The sequence below is a fragment of the Anguilla rostrata genome, chromosome 11 (assembly GCF_018555375.3).
Source record: "Anguilla rostrata isolate EN2019 chromosome 11, ASM1855537v3, whole genome shotgun sequence".
Lineage (NCBI taxonomy): Eukaryota > Metazoa > Chordata > Actinopteri > Anguilliformes > Anguillidae > Anguilla > Anguilla rostrata.
The window spans coordinates 22,578,993-22,597,411 of NC_057943.1; the positions used below are offsets into that span (position 1 = coordinate 22,578,993).

At 42.6% G+C, this 18,419-nt stretch overlaps 1 protein-coding gene across 5 annotated transcripts in view; it reads left to right on the top strand.

Moving 5' to 3' along the window:
• LOC135234316 (E3 ubiquitin-protein ligase RAD18-like) overlaps positions 1 to 18,329 on the top strand; it is a 54,957-nt gene extending 36,628 nt beyond the window's left edge. For 2 of the 5 annotated variants that reach the window (XR_010324069.1, XR_010324070.1), the window contains 3 exons: positions 5,319 to 5,363; positions 6,867 to 7,094; positions 18,128 to 18,329. Coding sequence is in view for 3 of the 5 variants with exons in the window: in XM_064298791.1 (XP_064154861.1) it covers positions 5,319 to 5,363; positions 18,128 to 18,230 (148 nt within the window). In the remaining 2 variants the exon portion in view is untranslated. Of the gene's footprint in view, positions 1 to 5,318; positions 5,380 to 6,866; positions 7,095 to 18,127 lie in introns of all 5 variants that reach the window. The other 3 variants (XM_064298793.1, XM_064298791.1, XM_064298792.1) reach the window with 3 other exon arrangements.
• The last annotated feature ends 90 nt before the right edge of the window (positions 18,330 to 18,419 follow it).

The window sequence follows — 18,419 nt, forward strand, 5'->3', positions numbered from 1 at the left end:
TTGAACTTCGCAGTAAAATGTGATATATGTTTTACCAAAGGTGGGTCTAAGTGTCCCCAAAACCTCTCTCCAAATGGCACCAAACTTCTCAAATAGGAACATTGTGAATATATATTTATTTTTTAAAACTATTTTCCACTTCTAAATGCTAATTCTGTCAAGGGTGCTACCCTTTGGAACCACACAAACCGTATTCCGTCTCTAAGCCCTGTATTTCAGTCAAAGGCGTCATTTTGGAGAGCTTCTGCACACAAAGGCCGTGGTCATTGGGCTTTAAGAATTCAAACAGTGCCTTCAGCTTGGTGTAAATAAGCATAAGTAAATTTCCTTGTGAAATGTCCCCTGCGGACTGCTTTGCGTCAAGCTGGGTCGTCGCCGCCAGCAGCCCCGCCCTTCTGAATGAGCAGTGAATGGGTACTGATCACCTCTCATTAGTCAAAATGCATTTATTTCAAATGAACTTTACTGATAGTGGCCAGGAGGTGTGACTGTTTACCATAGAAAATGCAGCAAATGAGCCCCATCATTCTTGCCGGCCCCTCCGCCTATGGTCACTGATTGCAGCTGACAAAGTGTGCCGTTCTTCATTTTTCATTGTGAATAAACAATAATTCCCCGGGTAGTGGTGATGAGTCTTCGGTCCAAGATGGCCATTATTCATGATGCCTGCATGTTTTAATGGAGATTACAAAATGTTAGGGCAGAAATCATGACACATGTTTGGCTTAATTTGTCTTCAGTTGAACCATTTACTGCATATGACTACAGCCTTTCCTTCGGTAGGTTAATATAGGTTAATTTTCCATAATTTGATACCTGTCTTGACTGTGTCAGAATAATTTCTAGTCAGGTCTGTGCATTTGCAGCACTGTGGAAGGCAACCCTTACTGCCTTCATCCTGCATAGCTAATGAATCCTTGAGGCGGGTAAGAAGGTTTACCTTGTGAGCCCATATTACAATCAGTGAGCGTCCCTTTGGAGAGCATGGACTTTGGAAAGGAAAACAAAAGTTCTTTCAATTCACCTGAAGTCTATTCCATTCCACATTATGCGGTACCTTCGCGGCTGTACCACGTGAATGCTTGCTGGATATTAAAACTCAAGAGGTGCAGAGGTCGGTCACTCATCCAATGTCCAGAAATTTAAAGGGGTTAAACTTGCATGGGCAGTTAAACCCTCTCTTTGACTGTGCGTCCTGTTGGGGTCAGATCATAAATGAGCCGTACCACAGTGCTCATGGAAGCAAGGGTCTTCCTCTGGGTGGAGCTGGTTCTGTGTGGTCCTGCAAAGCCTTGTGAATGGCAGAGCACTCTCGTTTGTCATGGGTCTGTGTTACTTATTTAAAGCTGGACCCTTTATGGACAGCAGTGAGCATAAATCACTTTTGTAAGGTAGCAGGTAGACCAGGGTCATGTGTATTTGAAATAGTGACTGAATGTTTTTAAACACTTGTGCAAAATTCTTTCTGATTTTTTTTTTTGCCACAGGAACTTCACCAGTGTCAAGAGAATTTAAGTATTTCTAATATAGTATTTGGCTCAGGTCTGCTGCCATAACAAGATTAGTTTCAACAAGAACATGCTGTATTGTGAGTGGTCTGTTGTCCTGCCAGCCTGTGCCATACAGCCACTGCAGATGATTCAGAATGCTGCTGCCCAACTTGTCTTCAACCTTCCTTAATTCTCACATGTCACTCCCCTGCTGAAGTCCCTCCGCTGGCTACCAGTCGCTGCCAGAATCAGGTTCAAAGTCCTGACCCTTGCCTACACTGCAGCCAACAGGACAGCCACCGCCTGCCTACAGGATATGATTCAATCCTACAGGCCAGCTCGACCACTCTGCTATACTGCAGCAGGGCGACTCGCACTCCCTGCCATTTGGGTGAATGGTTCTCGCTCGTACCAATCAAAGTGCTTCTCCACCCTAGCTTCCCAGTGGTGGAACAAATTCCCTGTTCCTCTTCGAACCCCTCTGTCTTTGCCCATCTTCTGCCGTGGCCTGAAGACACCTCTTCAGACTGCACCTGGACTAACTATCACTACTCTGCAGGGCACTCCCAATCTAGGATCGCTCTTATCACTTGTATCCTTCTAGTATGTTCCTGTAGAGCTTTCATGTTACACTTGTATCTTCATCCAGCACTTTCATTGCACTTGTATTGTTATCTTGATGTTGTAGCTCATCCCCATGCCTCCTAGTTTGACTTGACTGACCTAGCCTATGCTTACTGTGTGAACTGAACTTAATGTGTTCCTGGCTATGAATAACTGCTACATAATGAGTATTATATCGTATCAGAACTGTGTTCTGTAGTTGTTCCAGTGACCTTCGGTATGCACTTATTGTACATTACTTTGGATTAAAGCATCTGCCCAATAAATGTAATGTAATGTACGACCCCTGGCTCCAACGGACAGCCTTGAACTGTCTCAACTGTAGATCTTGATTTGTCAGCATCAGCCTGTAAAATAAAATAAAAATCTGTACAAAGTGACAGTATTTATATGGGTTGAGTTGGCTTAGACTTTTCAACCAAAGGTTTTAGATTTGATTAATGTTTAAAAGTTTTAAATCTGTCTGGACATCTTTCCATTACTTTTAAATTGGTTGTGTTTTGCACAAGTGATTCAGTCGGTTGTTTTTAGTGGAAGTCTACCTTCAGTTTCCGGGTTGTTATTTTGTCCATGTAAACGGATTTTTGTGCCCTTCATTACCCCAGAATCAGACTGCGAGCCCTGGCCGTGTCTGAAGCGTTTTCCCTGCGCCCCCTTGTCGCCCCCTGTGGCCATTCTAAGCTATGCTTGTTAATGCATGCTTGTTATGAAATTACTTAAGGATTTTCTAGCTTCCACCACAGCAGAGTAGCTTGTGCCCCTCCGCGTTTCATTAGAGGAACATGGTAGCTGACCCAGATTGCATAGCAGGAATTTTAGGAAATATATTTACATGTTGCTAGCATTTGATACCAACAGCCTGAAGTCACTCAGTAGTCGAAATAGCCTCTATTACTGCACAAGCCTTCCAGATGTATTCATTATCTTGTCATTTTGAATATAAACATCTGTAATGGTATACAAATGATGTAGCTTATTTACAGGGTTACCACAGCTGTTGATGGTTTTTGAAAATGTATATGTCCTGGAAAATCATGTTGCACAAATTATTCCACTGGCCTTCAAAATCAGATAAAGATTTACAAAATTTTAATTAAAAAAAAAATTATAAATTTGTAGAATGTCAGGGGGAAAAAAGCAGGCCCACGAGGAGCTACATTTGGTCTTCTGTCCCATTCTAATGCATTTTGATAGCTTGTGACCTTTTAGGGTCAAGAGTAACCTCACTTGTTATGCTTATAACCTAATGATATTATGAGTGTGACAGAGTTGAAACTGATCTGAAAAGTCTTCCTAAATTCCGTGGATGTGCTTTGCTAAACCAATCAGGTGTCAGGACCCAAATCTCACAAACTGTTTCTTTTAATGATGCTCTAGAGAACTTCAAAAAAATTCCAAAAACATCCAAACCAGTAAAGCGAACTGCAGTGTGCCTCAGTGACAAGGTACATATGGTTGACTGCTTCAATAACGCGATTTAATCAAAGTAAGACACATCTTTGAAGTACATTGAGATTTCAGGCTCCTGTAATATTTAGAAAATGTAATTGTCTAGTTGGGCACATTTATAAAATCTTTCCTTCTTTGAAGAGAGATTCATTTGAAGATGAAAGAATGAAAATCTCCCACAGTGATTGGTTTCCTTTTCAGCAGTCTGGCTCTGAAAGTGAATGATGTATTTGGCACCATTCCTGAGATTGGCTTGCTCCACTTGTCTTCTCAATGCTTATGCATGTGTGTGTTTGTTGGTTTGTTTGTGTGTGTGTTTGTATGATTTATTTATTGATTGATTGATTGGTTGTTTGATTAGTTGTGTGTATGTTTGTGTTCATGTGTCCATGTTTGTGTACTTGTGCATATTGATGTGCGTATGTGTCTTTGCAAAAGCCCCTTTTGTAAGACAAGATAAGTAATCAGGCCATGGTCTTATACACTCAAGAATATTTGAGAAAAAGAGGATTGTGCATCTTTAAAAACTGGAGACATTAGTATAGGTTGGAAAAAATGAATTAGAATGGCAGTTATATAAGAAAGGGAATTGTGCTGATAAGATAACTACAGGCAAGTTGAAATGACTTTGTTATCTTGCTTTAAAATTGTTATCTCAAAGTGGGTATAAATGTGTCCATCCTGGCCTGGGCACTAATCCAGAATGAAACTGTGCAACTTCCTCTGTGTTAGTGCAACTTCTTCCCATTTCCTGAAACTGCTGTTAATTGCTGTTGGGAAATTATTGTTGCCATACAGGTCGAGCTGCCTTCAGTCTGCACTGTAGCTTCTCTCAAAATCGAAACAAACTTCTGTTTGTGAGGATGCCCCACTAATATGCCTTCTGAACTCACTTCTGCACTACAGCAGAATTAGTGCTAATTAGTTTTGAGGACTGCAGTCTCATCATTTGCACTTGCAGTTCTGTGGTTTGGTTTGGTCTGTACAGAACTGATGGCTTTTTATTTCTGTCATCTTAACTTTTTTGTGACTTTTTATTTAATGGAGACCATTTTTCCACTTTTTCCCCCCTGCATTTGACATGGAATTTTCCTGTTGGAGGTTCTAATACGGTGTCTTTTAAAGCTGAATCTGACATTTGAATGTCGAACCCCTAAAAGCATGGGGTGTGTGGTTATTATTTTTGATTTGTGGCCAGGCACCAGGGGCATTGCTATTTATGGATTGCAAAGCTTGGCCAGATGCCCAGAATTGCTACAGGCAGTTCAAAGCACAGCAGGCCCTGTGGTCCTGACTCTCTTAGAAAGGCCAGCCAATAAACAGCTCTGTTGAGTTGTATTAACCATGCTGGACCCATTACCAGGATTGCAGATTGAAAACCCGGGGAGGCATTGCTTGATAATGCTCTGCTGTGTTAGTCATGTGGTAAAGAGACATTTGGGCTAATAATGTATTGAAAGAATGCCTTCTCCTCATAGGGGAGAGGGGAATATAGGATCCAGCAGGCTACTGTTTTTCAGTTCAGATTTCCCTGTGCTTTATTGAATTTTGTATGTGTCACAGTTAAGGTATTGGCCATTGAAGTTCCATCATGTCACCAATAATTCCCTAAGGAAATTAAAGCTAGTCTATAGTTTAATTTCACAAGTTAATGGGACATAGGGCCTAATGAGTTTTATGAGTTTTTTAAATAATTATAATTATGTGTATGTATACTGTATATATGTAAAAAAAATTTCTCTCTCCTTATTTCAGCTCTGTCTCAGAAGTGTTCAGCTCAGAACCTGACTTAAGCCCTGAGTAAGTATTCCTAAAGGTGTGTTTTTGGAAAGCCTGCTTTAAGCCTGATCATGTCATGAGCACTTACCGGACTGTAATCTTGTATATTCCCCTGTTTATGTCTCGGCAGACATTAGTAATCTATACAGTCCCAGAAAAATGCTCCCTGTTAGCCCTGCCCCAGTGAAAGTCCAGTTGAGATGAACCAATAGACCTGTGGCCTAACCTGGCAGAAATGCCAAGTTAGGCCACAGAGTGACACCAGATCCACCTGGGCTCCATCTGAGACACATCGGGCTCACTGAGAGAGCAAGGAGGTCATTCACTCTCTTAGCTGTCGCACCTAAACTTAGTTCCCTTTGGTGGTTCTTATGGAGGTTCGCAGAGAACCTCAAGCATTAAGGACAAAAAAGTAAGGTTATGGGAGAGTCTGGAATGGCACAGCCATCGTGCCCCTTTCCGAAATTTACTAATGAGGCTGTGGGCTACAAACGAGTGACCATTAATGGGGAGATGTTGAGTGGAATTAGCAACTTCACAGACCTTCAATGTGAACGCTGACTCACCTTCATCAAGGAGGTGTTGGAAGAAAACGCATCCCTGCTGGGATGCCACAGAGCACTAGATCCTCAACCTGGGTTGCACACCAATCAGAAAAACGTTTCTAGCAGCATGTATGCGGCAACCTGGTAGAAGGGGTCCTGACATGCAATATTGTCTGCACCGCTGATTGATTGCAGGCTATCAGCAGGAGGTTGGGCCCTACACCGACTTCACCCATAGCTGCAGACAATCCAAGTCTGGAGGCCAGACCTGACAGTCAATCTGTGAAAGTGGGTCCTGTCTGGGGGGGGGGGGAGCCACCATGAAACCTAGAAGTTCCATCAGCATTGAGAACTATGGTGATGATCTGGTAGATTCTGTGCAGTGTCACCCGAATTACTGCAAATTGAATTAATGCATACAGGAGCTTTTCTGGCCACTGATGCTCCAATGGACTGCTGTCCTCCAAGGGAAGAACCACATTAGACAATGTGACATCTGAGCTGAAGCAAAGAGGTCTGCGTTTGCTTATCCAAGCCGACACCCAATTGCCTGAACTACATCCAAGTTTGAGTCACCACTCTCCCGGGGGAAGCCTTTGCACCAGAGACAGTCTGCCAACTGGTTGCATAGACCAGGTAGAAGTTCCACCTTTCGAGAAGTCAGATTGAGCTGGACCCACATGAGTAGCTGTTTGGAGAGATCCAGAGAGCATTTGGCCCCCCTGGTAGTTTATGTGGAGAAGGACATGCTTGACCCACAGGACTGGCAGGAAGTATTGAAGAGCTTAAAAAAGCAGCACTCAACTCCAGCTGGTTTCTGTGTTTTGAGGCCAGACCAGACTCCCACGTCCCCTGATACCTCTGATTCCAAACAGCACCCCATCCAGGTAGGGGCGGGGTTCGTTGTCACCACTTCCTGGCGAGGCAGCTTGGAACCTGTAGGCACACCTGCCGCCAAGTACTCTCTTTGTCTCCATAGCTGCAGAGCACAGAGGCATCATTGCATGATTAGGACTTTGGTGTTTCTGTCCTGCTTGGGGTCCAGTTTGAGGCTGCTGGACCACGCTCGCAGACATCGTAGAGCATGAAGGCCAAGCAGAACCATGGTCGAGGCTGCTGCTAACATGCCCATGAGCCAGAGAAGGGATTTTATTGCTTGTAAAAGCATAAGAAGCTTGAGAATACCGTCCATCTGACATGGGGACAGGTAAGCTTTCATGCTTCATGAGTTCAGCAATATGCCGATGAATGTAATGGACTGACTGGGATCCAGCGCACTCTTGTCAAAGTTCACCGTCAAACCCACGTTTGCCACATAATTCACTAGTGCATGAGTGTTCTACATTGCCTGTTCTTGTGACGGTGCAGAAATTGTCAAGGTAATGCAAAAATTTCAGTCCTTACATGCACCTGGTAAACTTGTGAGGTGCCAGTGGAATTTCGAAGGGCAGCACTGCAGACTGGTATGCCTGATCCAAGAAGGAAAAGCGTAGGAACGGTTTGTGTTCTCTGCAAATTAGAACATCAATATAAGCGTCCTTCAACTTGATGGACATGAACCAATCCTCCTTCACCACAACCTGGAGAACAGTAGTCGTGTGAAACACGTGGAAAGGGAGCAACGTCAATAAAGAATTGAGGCCTCAAGTTGAGAATGGTGTGAAACACGCTGTCTTCAGAATGAGAAAATGAACCACACAGACTGTTCCGCAGGGTCTACTTTCTCGATTGCTCCGTTCCTCAAGGGAGTGAGGATCTCCTGGGAAAGGACCTGAGCTCTTGTGTGATCTGTAACGGTCGCTGTTTTGAATCCAGTGAAAGGTGGGGTTCCACCCCAGAATTGAAGCTTGTAAACAACGTTACTCCGTGTCACCACTGCCCATTGTCTAGGTGCCGCTGTTAAAAACAGGCGGTGACCGGCTCACTGGTTCAGAATCAATGCAGTTGGTTCCCAGGTGCTGTAGCATGGTTACTACTGGCAGCGGGCATGCGCTGACCTCTTACTGCGCAAAAATTGGTGAGTTAGCTGTCCAGCTGCGGGGTGCCGCTTCTAGATTCTGCTTTGGTGGCCCATTAGCCGGTGGTGCATGGGGTAATGAGTGCCTAACGCCCGTCATGGTGCGAATGACTCTGGCACTCCAAAGGGTGAGACATACTGAGTTTGGACGTAGTGCTTTCTTGATTACCTAGGCCAGTCTTTCAAGAGCCGCTGCAGCTGCAGAGCCAAAGACCTGACCAACAACCATTGGGAGGTTTGGTTTTGGACACTTATGGCAAGCAAGCTTGAGTCAACCTAACCTGGTGACGGGTCTGCCCCAGGTTGGCCATTAATCTGCCTAGGACTCTGGTCAAGTGACCGACAGCCAGTAATGAAGCCTCAGCTAGATCCATGACCAAAGGGTCAACATTAGCTCCCTGTATCAGTGTGCTTCAGGCAAGCATCAGTAGTCAGAGACCCTGTGCTCAATGCGTGTCCCACATCCTGCTGTGTTGTGGTGATGTCATGACACCAAGATTTTGGAAGTCAATACCAATATCAATGAAATTCCACAATTCTTGATACGTAATTTGATACCATGGTAAAAAAGAAATCTCATGCACTTCTGCAAATGTGCTTTTATTAACCCCAAAGGGGTTAATTGAACTTTGTAATGCTGATGTACAAATCATTTCTGGTAATTGAAAGCAGTGGAGTTCTAGAACACTGACACTTAAAAGTCTGACATTAAAAAAAACTAGAGAAGTGGCATGTAGCCTTCAACAATTTAAAAGTGAATAGCAGCTTTAGACTATGTCCTTCAAGTAGGCTGCTTAACCAACCATTTAAGTAAACAATATTGTGCTTACATTCAGTAATAGGCTATTTGTAGATGTGTGTGCACAGGACACAACTGTACAACTGTGTACAACTTGTGTGTTAGCAAGCACTTAGCTATTACTTGTCTGTTTGGCTTTCATCAATCACCTTGTGAGGCTAGTATGATGTAGACTAGTTAACAAGCTAATAGTAGTACTAACCCATGAAATTGATTTATAGCATTAAACTTGTTCAATCGAACATTAAAAGTGAAAGCGTTAAATTATGATCAGTGGAAAAAAAAATAATTCTGTTGCACCCTAAATAAAAAAGCAAAAGGCCCAGTAGAAGATGAAATTAAATATCTTAAAGGTTACATTGGCTATTTTCTGAATTGTCATAGATTTTGCTTGGTTGCTGTCAATGAGGCCATGTGGTTCTGAGCAAGTTCATAATCAGTGCTTTCTGTGCCGTTTCTGCAGATAACTTTGCCTGAGAGGTGTTAAATTCTTGGATAATCTATTTTAGCTGAAGCTGCTTCGGATACTGTTGCCATTTGCTTCTGGTTCTTAGGCTGGGGCACTATGCCAGAAGGGGGGCATATATCTTCAGCATGTGTAGGATCCATAGCAGCAAGGCATGAATTTCTCAATGACATGAAAGGCATGAAACTGCAGTTTGTACTCAGGTTAGAGAGTGCCTCTGACACCAAGGTATGGAACGCATAAATCATGCCCGTCCTCTGCTTAGACAGGGGCCATACATGGAGAACAAAGTTGAATGACCAGCATAATGGCTTCAACTCAGTAAGCTGGTCAAATTAGAGTTAACATTAACTTGAAGAAGAGAAAAAACAAGTTCTGAAACATCAGAAAAAGCTCAAAGTAATGTATAATTATGTGTGTATGTTCGTTAGCAAGACGCTAGGCAGACCCAGAGTTAACGTAACTCGGAAACGGCAGTTCTTGAGTTTAAAAGAAAAATGAAGGCGCTATGCCAACGCAGCAATGCTGGCTTGTGACAGCGTTAACAGGTGAACAAGACACGGAAGCCGGGTAAGAGCGAACTTAATCTGGTTTGAATAAAAACTAGCAAAAGCCATATCAAGAAGCTGAAACCAACAGTCATAGACGAGATAATAATTTAAAACGTGACTTGGCGTCTAAGTTAAAAGAGGGAAAACGAACAATTTTTTTTCTGTCCATTTTTTATTTTTTAATAACTCATGAAATTGAGAGATGAAGTGGAAAAACTAAGTCAGCGTGAACCGTGCCAGCAGCGACTAAGGGAAACTGGAAATATCAGAGTTGGAGTGAACTTAGCTTGGTAGCAACATTCCTTCAATAATGCTTCACAGGACGGATAGCATTGTCACTGACCTTGGAGAACGTAAACTGATGGCTCCAACAATTCAGTCACAGGGCTGCACGATAAACAAGTAAACATGTGAGAGACAATTCTTTTTTTCCGACTGCTAGCTCTATCCCTTCTTTGTGACCTGCGTCTCAATGCTAGAAGATGAAAAGAGTAGATTGTTGTGTGACAGCGGTACTTATACTAGGGCATACTTCGTCATACGTTATGAGTTGACATGTGTTGTTATTCATATTCTCGACCTGCTCGCCTCCAGCGCGGCGATTGTTATGCTTATGCACCGCCTCTGGTGGTCAGAAAGGATGAAATGGAACTGTAGATAGTCACTTGTCTCTCCTTTATCTACTAGGATATGTTGATATGCTCTCTGGCACTGAGCTATACAGTCCATTGATGTGTGCCAGGGAAACTGTGAAAGTGTTGATATGATGCATGCTCCTCGAAATTCTTCCAGGGTTTTTTCTCAGTGAGTGGGACAGTTTCCTCCAGCTTTCTAATCTTTACTTCAAGCATGAAACATAAGCCCTGGAAAAGAAAAACAAACGACTTTGTTAACAAACAAGTCTGCATTTAGTTTTTCAGGATGTCACTGCGTGTCAGGACAGCTGTTTCTTTGTGTTTTTAAAAAGACATCTGTTGGAAAGGCTTGAAAGCAGCGCCTTGCATCTCCGCTGGTCCCAGCGCTGCATACAGCTCTCTTGATTTACACTAGTCTAGTCTCCGTGATGACATATGGTAGAAACATGTGTGGCCCCGCGGTCTCCGTAGGTGTTTGTGGACAGTAAGATGGGGGGGGCTCCTGTCTGCCAAGTGCCCCCAGCAGGGCTGAGAGTCTGCAGGTTGGACAGCTGTAATACATTCTGCACCTCAGGGTAGGGCGTGTCGAGGCTGACCATGTAGCGCTGCTGCAGGACAGGCTCTCAGAATAGAGCCAATCAGGATAGCTGTTCAGGGCTTCTGTAGGACAGTCTGAATTTGAACGTCCTGTCAGGCCCCAGGATAGGTTGTGTGAGGATAGCTGTTTGGGGCTTCTGTAGGACAGTCTCCGTTTGAATAGCCTGCCAGACCCCATAGTAGAGCGGGTTATGATAACCACATCAGCCAGAGGGCGATCTCAGTTTGAACGTCCGGTCAGGCCCCAGGATGGGTTGTGTCAAGATAGCTGTTCAGAGCTTCTGTAGGACAGTCTGTGAATTTGAACATCCTGTCAGGCCCCAGGATAGGTTGTGTGAGGATAGCTGTTTGGGGCTTCTGTAGGATGGTCTCTGAATGTCCTGCCAGACCCCATGGTAGGGCGTGTCATGATAACCACATCCCTGACGAAGGCAGCTTGCTGCCGAAATGTTAGACATAAAAATCTGCATTGGAGTAAACAGGGTGTGCGACCAGGATGGGTTGTGTCAGGATAACTGTTCGGGGCTACTGTAGGACAGTCTCCGTTTGAACGTTCTGCCAGACCCCGGGGTGGGGCGTGTCAGGATAGCCGTGTGGGGTAGCCGCGGCGTGTTCCGTCAGGATGAACGTCCTGTGGCACTCTGTCCAGTCTTGCGCCCCACCGTGTCTGTCTCGTCCTCTGGATCCCGCAGATCGTTGGGGTTGGCCGCTGAAGTGGAAATCTTTGTGGTGGTTCTAAATATAATTCTGGGCCAGTTGCTGGCCTGCCGGGGTGCTGCCGGCGGAGTCGCATTCCTGTCGTCCTGATGCTTTGACACGAGTTATTTCATCTGGCACCACTCGCATCGGCTGAGGTGGAAGTAAGCTGCCATACTGTATTTGGCCCTCACCCAAATACGTATTTCCTACAGTAGCTTCTAGGTGTAATGGTTGGTCTGCATGCAGAAGCTTTTCAAGGCTTTGCATAGGTCTTATACACGGTTTAAATCTGAATACGTCTACACCATCATGACATTATAGTGCTTTGTCATACGTCTGGTTGGCAGCTTATTCTTGTGAGAAAAAGCTTGCCGTTTGCGTCTGTGCAAGGATTTGCCGTTGTGTAAATGTGCCTTTTCAACAATTTCACCATAAATTGGGGTAAAATTGGTCATTTTACTAAGTGTTTTATTTTTAAAAATTCTAATTTGCCAAGAACAATCTGTTATCACTGTCATTGAATTTCTTTCAGATGGCTCACTTTAAATAGAAACAAAAACTCCAACACGTTACTGCTAAAACGTGCCCACTACCCTTTCTTTACATTAGCAATTATAATGTCAAAATGCTGTTAAAACTGCATTCAGCATCAGACATTTTTTTTTGCTGCCTCCCTAACCTTATGCACATCATGTGACCGGGATGCCAGTCGTGCTATGTTTTTTTGCACGGTGAGCCTATCTGCACCGCAAACAATTTTGGAGATCAAATGGCATCACGGTGTCATTTGTCAATGGAGAGGTCAACAGCAGTGATCAATGTTTTCCCCTTACAGCCTCCAAACATTGAAGGTTTTCAATAAGATTGTTGTGTGGTGTTCTGCTACCCTGTGTACAGTTTTTATTTTGAAAGATATTTCTTTCTTCACTAAATGAAGGTCCAGTAAGATGTTTGAAAGTAAGATGTCATTGCATTTTAACTAACTGGAACATTGGCTTGCCTGTAAGAAAGGTAGTTGTTCTTGACTCAGTTGGTTAAGATGATTTCATATTGTTGTTATTAACTGATGATGCAGTTGTCAGAGCAAATACCTCTCTGGGTTGCAATTTATCAAAATGCCACTTTGTTTGAGGTCAAAGCTTTGACCCTCCCTTGGACTGCCAGCTGTTAGTAGAAATATGCTGCGATTTATTATTTTTGACTCTAGTTCAAGAAGACAAAAATCCTTTTGATCCAGCAGTTTTATAAGATGGAGTAGATACACACTTGGTATGTTTGTTTATGGCTTTTAATGAGTATTTGAACTTGGTATGCTTGGGATATCAGTTGATAGTGGGACTGGTTAAGCCAAGAAGGGGGTCTAAAGGATACATTGTGGCCTTTGCTGAAGCAGATGTGTGAATTCAAATCAAAGCACACATGTAGCCGTTATATTAGCCGTTTTATTAGTTTTTGTTCATTTGGAACTGTTTTCAGTTGGTCAGCTAAAGTACATGCAAAATAGCTGTGCTTTTATATGTCGAGCTCCCCAACTCACTGCTGTTCCTTCATCAACCAGTTAATACCATTTCCCCTGTGTCTAATAGCACAGGAAATGCTAAGGACATTAAGTGGAAGAAATTCTGTTTTGCATTAGGCATTTAAAAGAATGCGCAGTAACTGCTGGGAAAACATCTGAGGTTTCCATGAATTCGCTGTTCGTCTTTACTGTGGGAGTTTTTATTTTATCAGCAAAAGCATGCAAAGCGCTGCAATTTCCTGTTTTTTGGAGCTGGCTGGGAGAAATGGAAGAGCGAGCGGTGTGATGGCAGCAGACGACAGATCTGGTGAGTGCACTGTTGCCCGCCAGCTGGCTAGCGGTGCTGCTTCAGAGGTAAATTTAGGTAAATTGCTTCAGGGGTAAATCTCCATTTGCCATTTTCATGTGGGAGATCACTTCAGGTACTCTGTGTTACTGCAGTTAATTACGTGCATCTCGAAGGAATTAATTCAGAAATCCCTGTTAAATTTGATATAACACGAAAACATGAATACTTTTGCACTGATCTGCGTTGGAGTTTGGAATGGGCTGCACTGAAATGCACTAGACTAGGAAGGAGTGGAGTAGAGTGGAATGGTGAATGTGTACCATCCATTCAACTAGCATGTCACAACACTTAGTGGGGTTCACTCACGCAAAGCCTTGACTGTGGGAAAGAATGTTAAAACAGAATGGAAATCACTGAGAAAATGTATTTGCAGTTTATTTCTGCATAGCCCTAATTTACAAGCTTTCCAGCAGATCTCAAAGTCAAAGCCATCAGACTTCTTATCCACTTCAGTATCCCCTTTAATTGAAGAGTTTACATTGAACATCATCTGTAAAGCAGTCTGTTCTTGTATCTGATATGGTCGTGCTTTGTGTCACCAGCATTTTCATACTTGTAAAGGAACTCCTGTTGTCCCCTAAAGCACGATTAAATAACATTTGATGGACATGTACATCCAAGTGGGGTAGATGGGTTATTTTAAAATGTCCTATCTGTCTTACAGTGGTGACGTGACTGAGAAACGACCTTTCTCAGCCAATATGAACCCCATAGACAAATACGCACTAGGGGTCAAAACAATGTTAAAAAAATGCAAGGTGTTACTCTAGTTGACTGTTCAGTCACCTATTGATGTACCGTGTAAACCATCCGTCTCTCTGGTTCTAGTCAGGAGTGTGTGCGTGTAATGGGGCCATGAAGACGGCTGTGTAATTTCCGTTGCTCGAGTGTCTGTAGGGCCATGTTTAATACCCATTAGTGTAAATACAACCTGTCAGTGAATGACCCCTCTACAGTCCCCATTTTTTCAGTTTCTCCGCCATGTTTCAATCCATCATATGTTTGCATACACCCCCCCCCCCCCCCTTGTCTGTGAACCATAGGATGTCGTTATGAAAATAAACAGCTGAACTGTCAATTAATGTGTCTGCAGGTTGCCTGAAATAAGGAACCTCCATACATAGTGTGCTGTTGAAAGGAAGGAAGAATGTATTTAGATGGTATTGCTTCTGCTATTATAACTTCACTATAAAAGTGAACTAAATATACATCTTGGAGGGGGAAGTGATGGCCTGAACCATGAAGCTGCAGCTGTAAGCAAACCTGCTCTGACAGCAGGAGGATGAGCCAGTTTTGGGTGAAGCACTGTACTGCCATACAAAGTCTTTTCTCCCATAGTAGTTATGGTTAATGGCTATAATGAACAATCATTTGTTGGTAAGTCAAGTTTGAGGTACTCTGTTACCCTCCATAGAATCCATATTCAACTTGAAATTGATTGAATGATCAAAGCGTGCGGCTCATTACCGGTTCTCATCGTTCTGGCAGATAAAAATTTTGTTGGGCTTCAGATTCAAAAATGAATGAAGGACATCAGTAAACAAATCCATACTACCTTACTTGCGTTTCGTTTTTATGATGGGTCATCATAGCTCAAAACCGCGCTGAGCAGTCAATGAAGCCTGAGCCATATCCAAATTTTCATGCCTGATTTACATTATAAATGCCAGTAGCACCATTTCAAACAAATTATTATTGAGAGCTTCATTAAAAATTGAAAGCAGAAAACAGCACTTATTCCAGATATTCCAGCTACGTTCCAATTATTTAGTCATTTGTGTAGTAAAATCATTTTGTCTAATTTGATTAAATGACAAATACACTTGTTAGAATATCTTTATGGAAATCAGTAGTGTAGCCTAGGTTTTACAGATTCTTCTTTTTAATCAGCCTGTGGTTGCTCTGTGGTCTTTCAAACTTTTTTGTTTTTTATAATACATTTAATATTTTTTGCTTTGTTTTACCCTTTCTTATTTTTTTATGTGTAATGAAATTATTCATCAGTATTAACATTTGTTATACCAGCGTGTGCCCTCTTGCTTTCCCATAGCTTGTATGAATTCAGTGCTTGTTTTTTGAGCAGTGCTTAGTAAATCCAATGCACTAGGCAACAATTGTTATTGCCTGCAGTCACTTTGGTCCAAGGTACTCAATTAGGCTGAAATATTTCAAAAACAGTAAATCCCATGGGAAAAAGGAAAAAAACAAAATTGTCTTCTCTTAACTTAGATTTGCATCAGTCATTTATCCTACATAATTTTTCTATGGGGAGAAATTCATTGTAAATGGGAATCCGTGAGAGGGCCAGGCAAGAGGACCATGCCATTACGCTGCCCATTACCGAATAATAGTGAAGCTGTGCGTGCATTTGCATAGCTATGCTACAAATGTTGGCCACTACCTGTCAATTTACTTGATCAATTATGATGGTCCTTTCTTGGAAGATGCAAGCCATTTTGCAAGCAATGAAATTACCATTTTACCATGTAAATTCTGTACATATAGGCTACATTTCTAACTGAATTGTAAAGTAAAGTAAGATTGTACATGATTGGATTAGGTTCACCCAAAAAATAATCTATCAATCATTTCATCTATAGGGCCCTGTCCGAACTTTAAGGTATCTGTGCTGATCAGTGTCCTGTATTTTAAATTTTAAATTGAATGGCGAGAAACTTGAAACTAGCTTGTACTCTAAAAAGACAAACATGTAGCCAACCTTTGTTTGTCAGAAGATGTCCATAAAAGTGCTTTAAATGTGCAATGAATCTGTAAACAGTCTTGATTTTCAAAAAGCTTCCCAAATGGGTTACTGAGTGCACAGTCCACTGAGAAACAGATTAATAGACATGCTCACAACGTATTAAAATCTGCACAAAATATAATCCTTAGCCAGCCATTGCAGCAACAGGAAGTGGAACTGGAGGTGTCAGATTATCAGAGCTGTGCAGGTGAGGAAAACTTTTCTGCATAAAATCTATGGTAGACTTGCCATTGAACTGACATCTGTGTGTGTTCTGTTCTGCCCTTTTGTCAACGTGGGTGGATTGCATAAGGTATCTTCTGTACATCTTTGCTTTGTTCTGTAACCCAGCCTCTTAAAGCAGTTTATAATCCTATAGCACACTACATGAAGGCCATATCTTGCCTCAGAGTTGACTTTGTCATGCTAAGTTGGTCATAACTCTCTCCTCATAATGGATTGAAGAGGACATTTAGTTTCGAAGGAAATGAAGCGGAGAAGTTACAAGTGTAGGCCGTGTGACAGCGTCATCTCGCATCAATGACACTCGATTAATTTCAGGCTGCAGAACAGTTCTTCTGAGGGTCTCTTCTCTCCCAAGTCTTGGGAAGAGTTACCTTCTCTGTCTGAGTTGTTGCATGTGATGTGAAAGGGATTTTGCGCCGACTAGCCTCAAATCCAGCTTAGTTTGGTGTTAATTACATTTTCAAAGTTTTCCTAAGCTAACCATGTGATACCTGTCAGCCGCTTTGCCCTTGAATGTACAAAGACAGCCAGGCAGTAAGGGGTTGGAATTCTCAGGGGAAGACATTGAAACTGTCAGCTTTTGCTCTTTTTTATAATTGATTTACGCATTTCCTTGCCTTGGACCTCAGGTGTAGGCAATAGGAAACTGCCACAAATATTTGTGTTACATAATACGAGTTGCCATCATAGTATTTCCCATGTTGTCTACCTGAGTTTCAATTCAAATACTTGAGCAGAAGCTTGGTTTGGAGTGCCTGTGGGGACAGGACTTCGACCAGGTCGTTGTCCTCTGCCCTGTGAAGGTCATAGGTGAGGGACCCTGGGAGTTGGTCTGTGGGAACCTGTCGAGAAGATGAACCCTCGTGGAGGACTTCTGTACTCCAGTAGACTGGTCTGATCCATGTACAAGGGACCCTGGCCAGCCCTAATCCCACCTCCCAGGAAGAAAGGCTACTGTCATTTTATTAATATTGTTACTTTGGTGGGCCTGAATCAGTCCGAAGTCCGCAATGGTGATGAAAACCAATGAGGGGTAGAGTCATTAAACCCACAAGGCCGTTTGCGAAATGAGCAAGTTCAACTTCCTTTCCCCCCGCATAGAACAACAAACACAAATGCTATTCTGGCAGGGATATACAGGACTCGGTGTCATCCAGCGAGGAGGTCAGACTGGTGTAGCTGTACAGTACGTGTGGTGGCCTGGTGGGTATAAGAGGACTGTGGCGAGTCTCCCTGTTAAGTGCATAGAGTCTAATGACAGCTGAGACAGTCGGTGGTATGCAGAAAACCAAGGTCATCAAGGTTCCCTTATGATCCAAATGGCAGCAGCCTTAATGATTATTTATTTGCTGCAAAATTGCTGCATTAAATCAAGGCATTATCTGGCAGTGCAGAATTCCTAGAATTGTGAGGTAGAAACACTGAGCTCATGCACTTCATTCATGACAACCCTTTGATCCTGTCTGAAAGAACTTGATTATTACGAGGAGTCATTAGTTTTGTTGTTTGTTATGAAATTGAAGCGAAAGCTTTTCTTTCTTTCATCCTTTTTATAAACCACTTAATTTCACTTCCTCATTCACTTTAGTAGGGAGTATCATTGCAAATTTGTTTTTCAGGAACATGGATAACCTGTGCTGTGGAAAGCGGAAAGCTTTTGCTTCCAGAGACGAAGATTTGACTCAATATGGACAAAGCGGCAAGCGAGCGCGACAGAACTGACAAGAATTTAAGATTCATTGCTGAGGGGAAAAATATTTTTTCCATATTCTGTCTTTTGTTTTTACTTTTCTTTTAACGCATTAAATAATTTTTAACATATCTATGAAAATCACAAAATTGTTTTTGTTTTCTCCTAGTTTGTGTGTTACTGAAAAGCACTTGAAGGATGAAGTGACTCACCTCATGAGT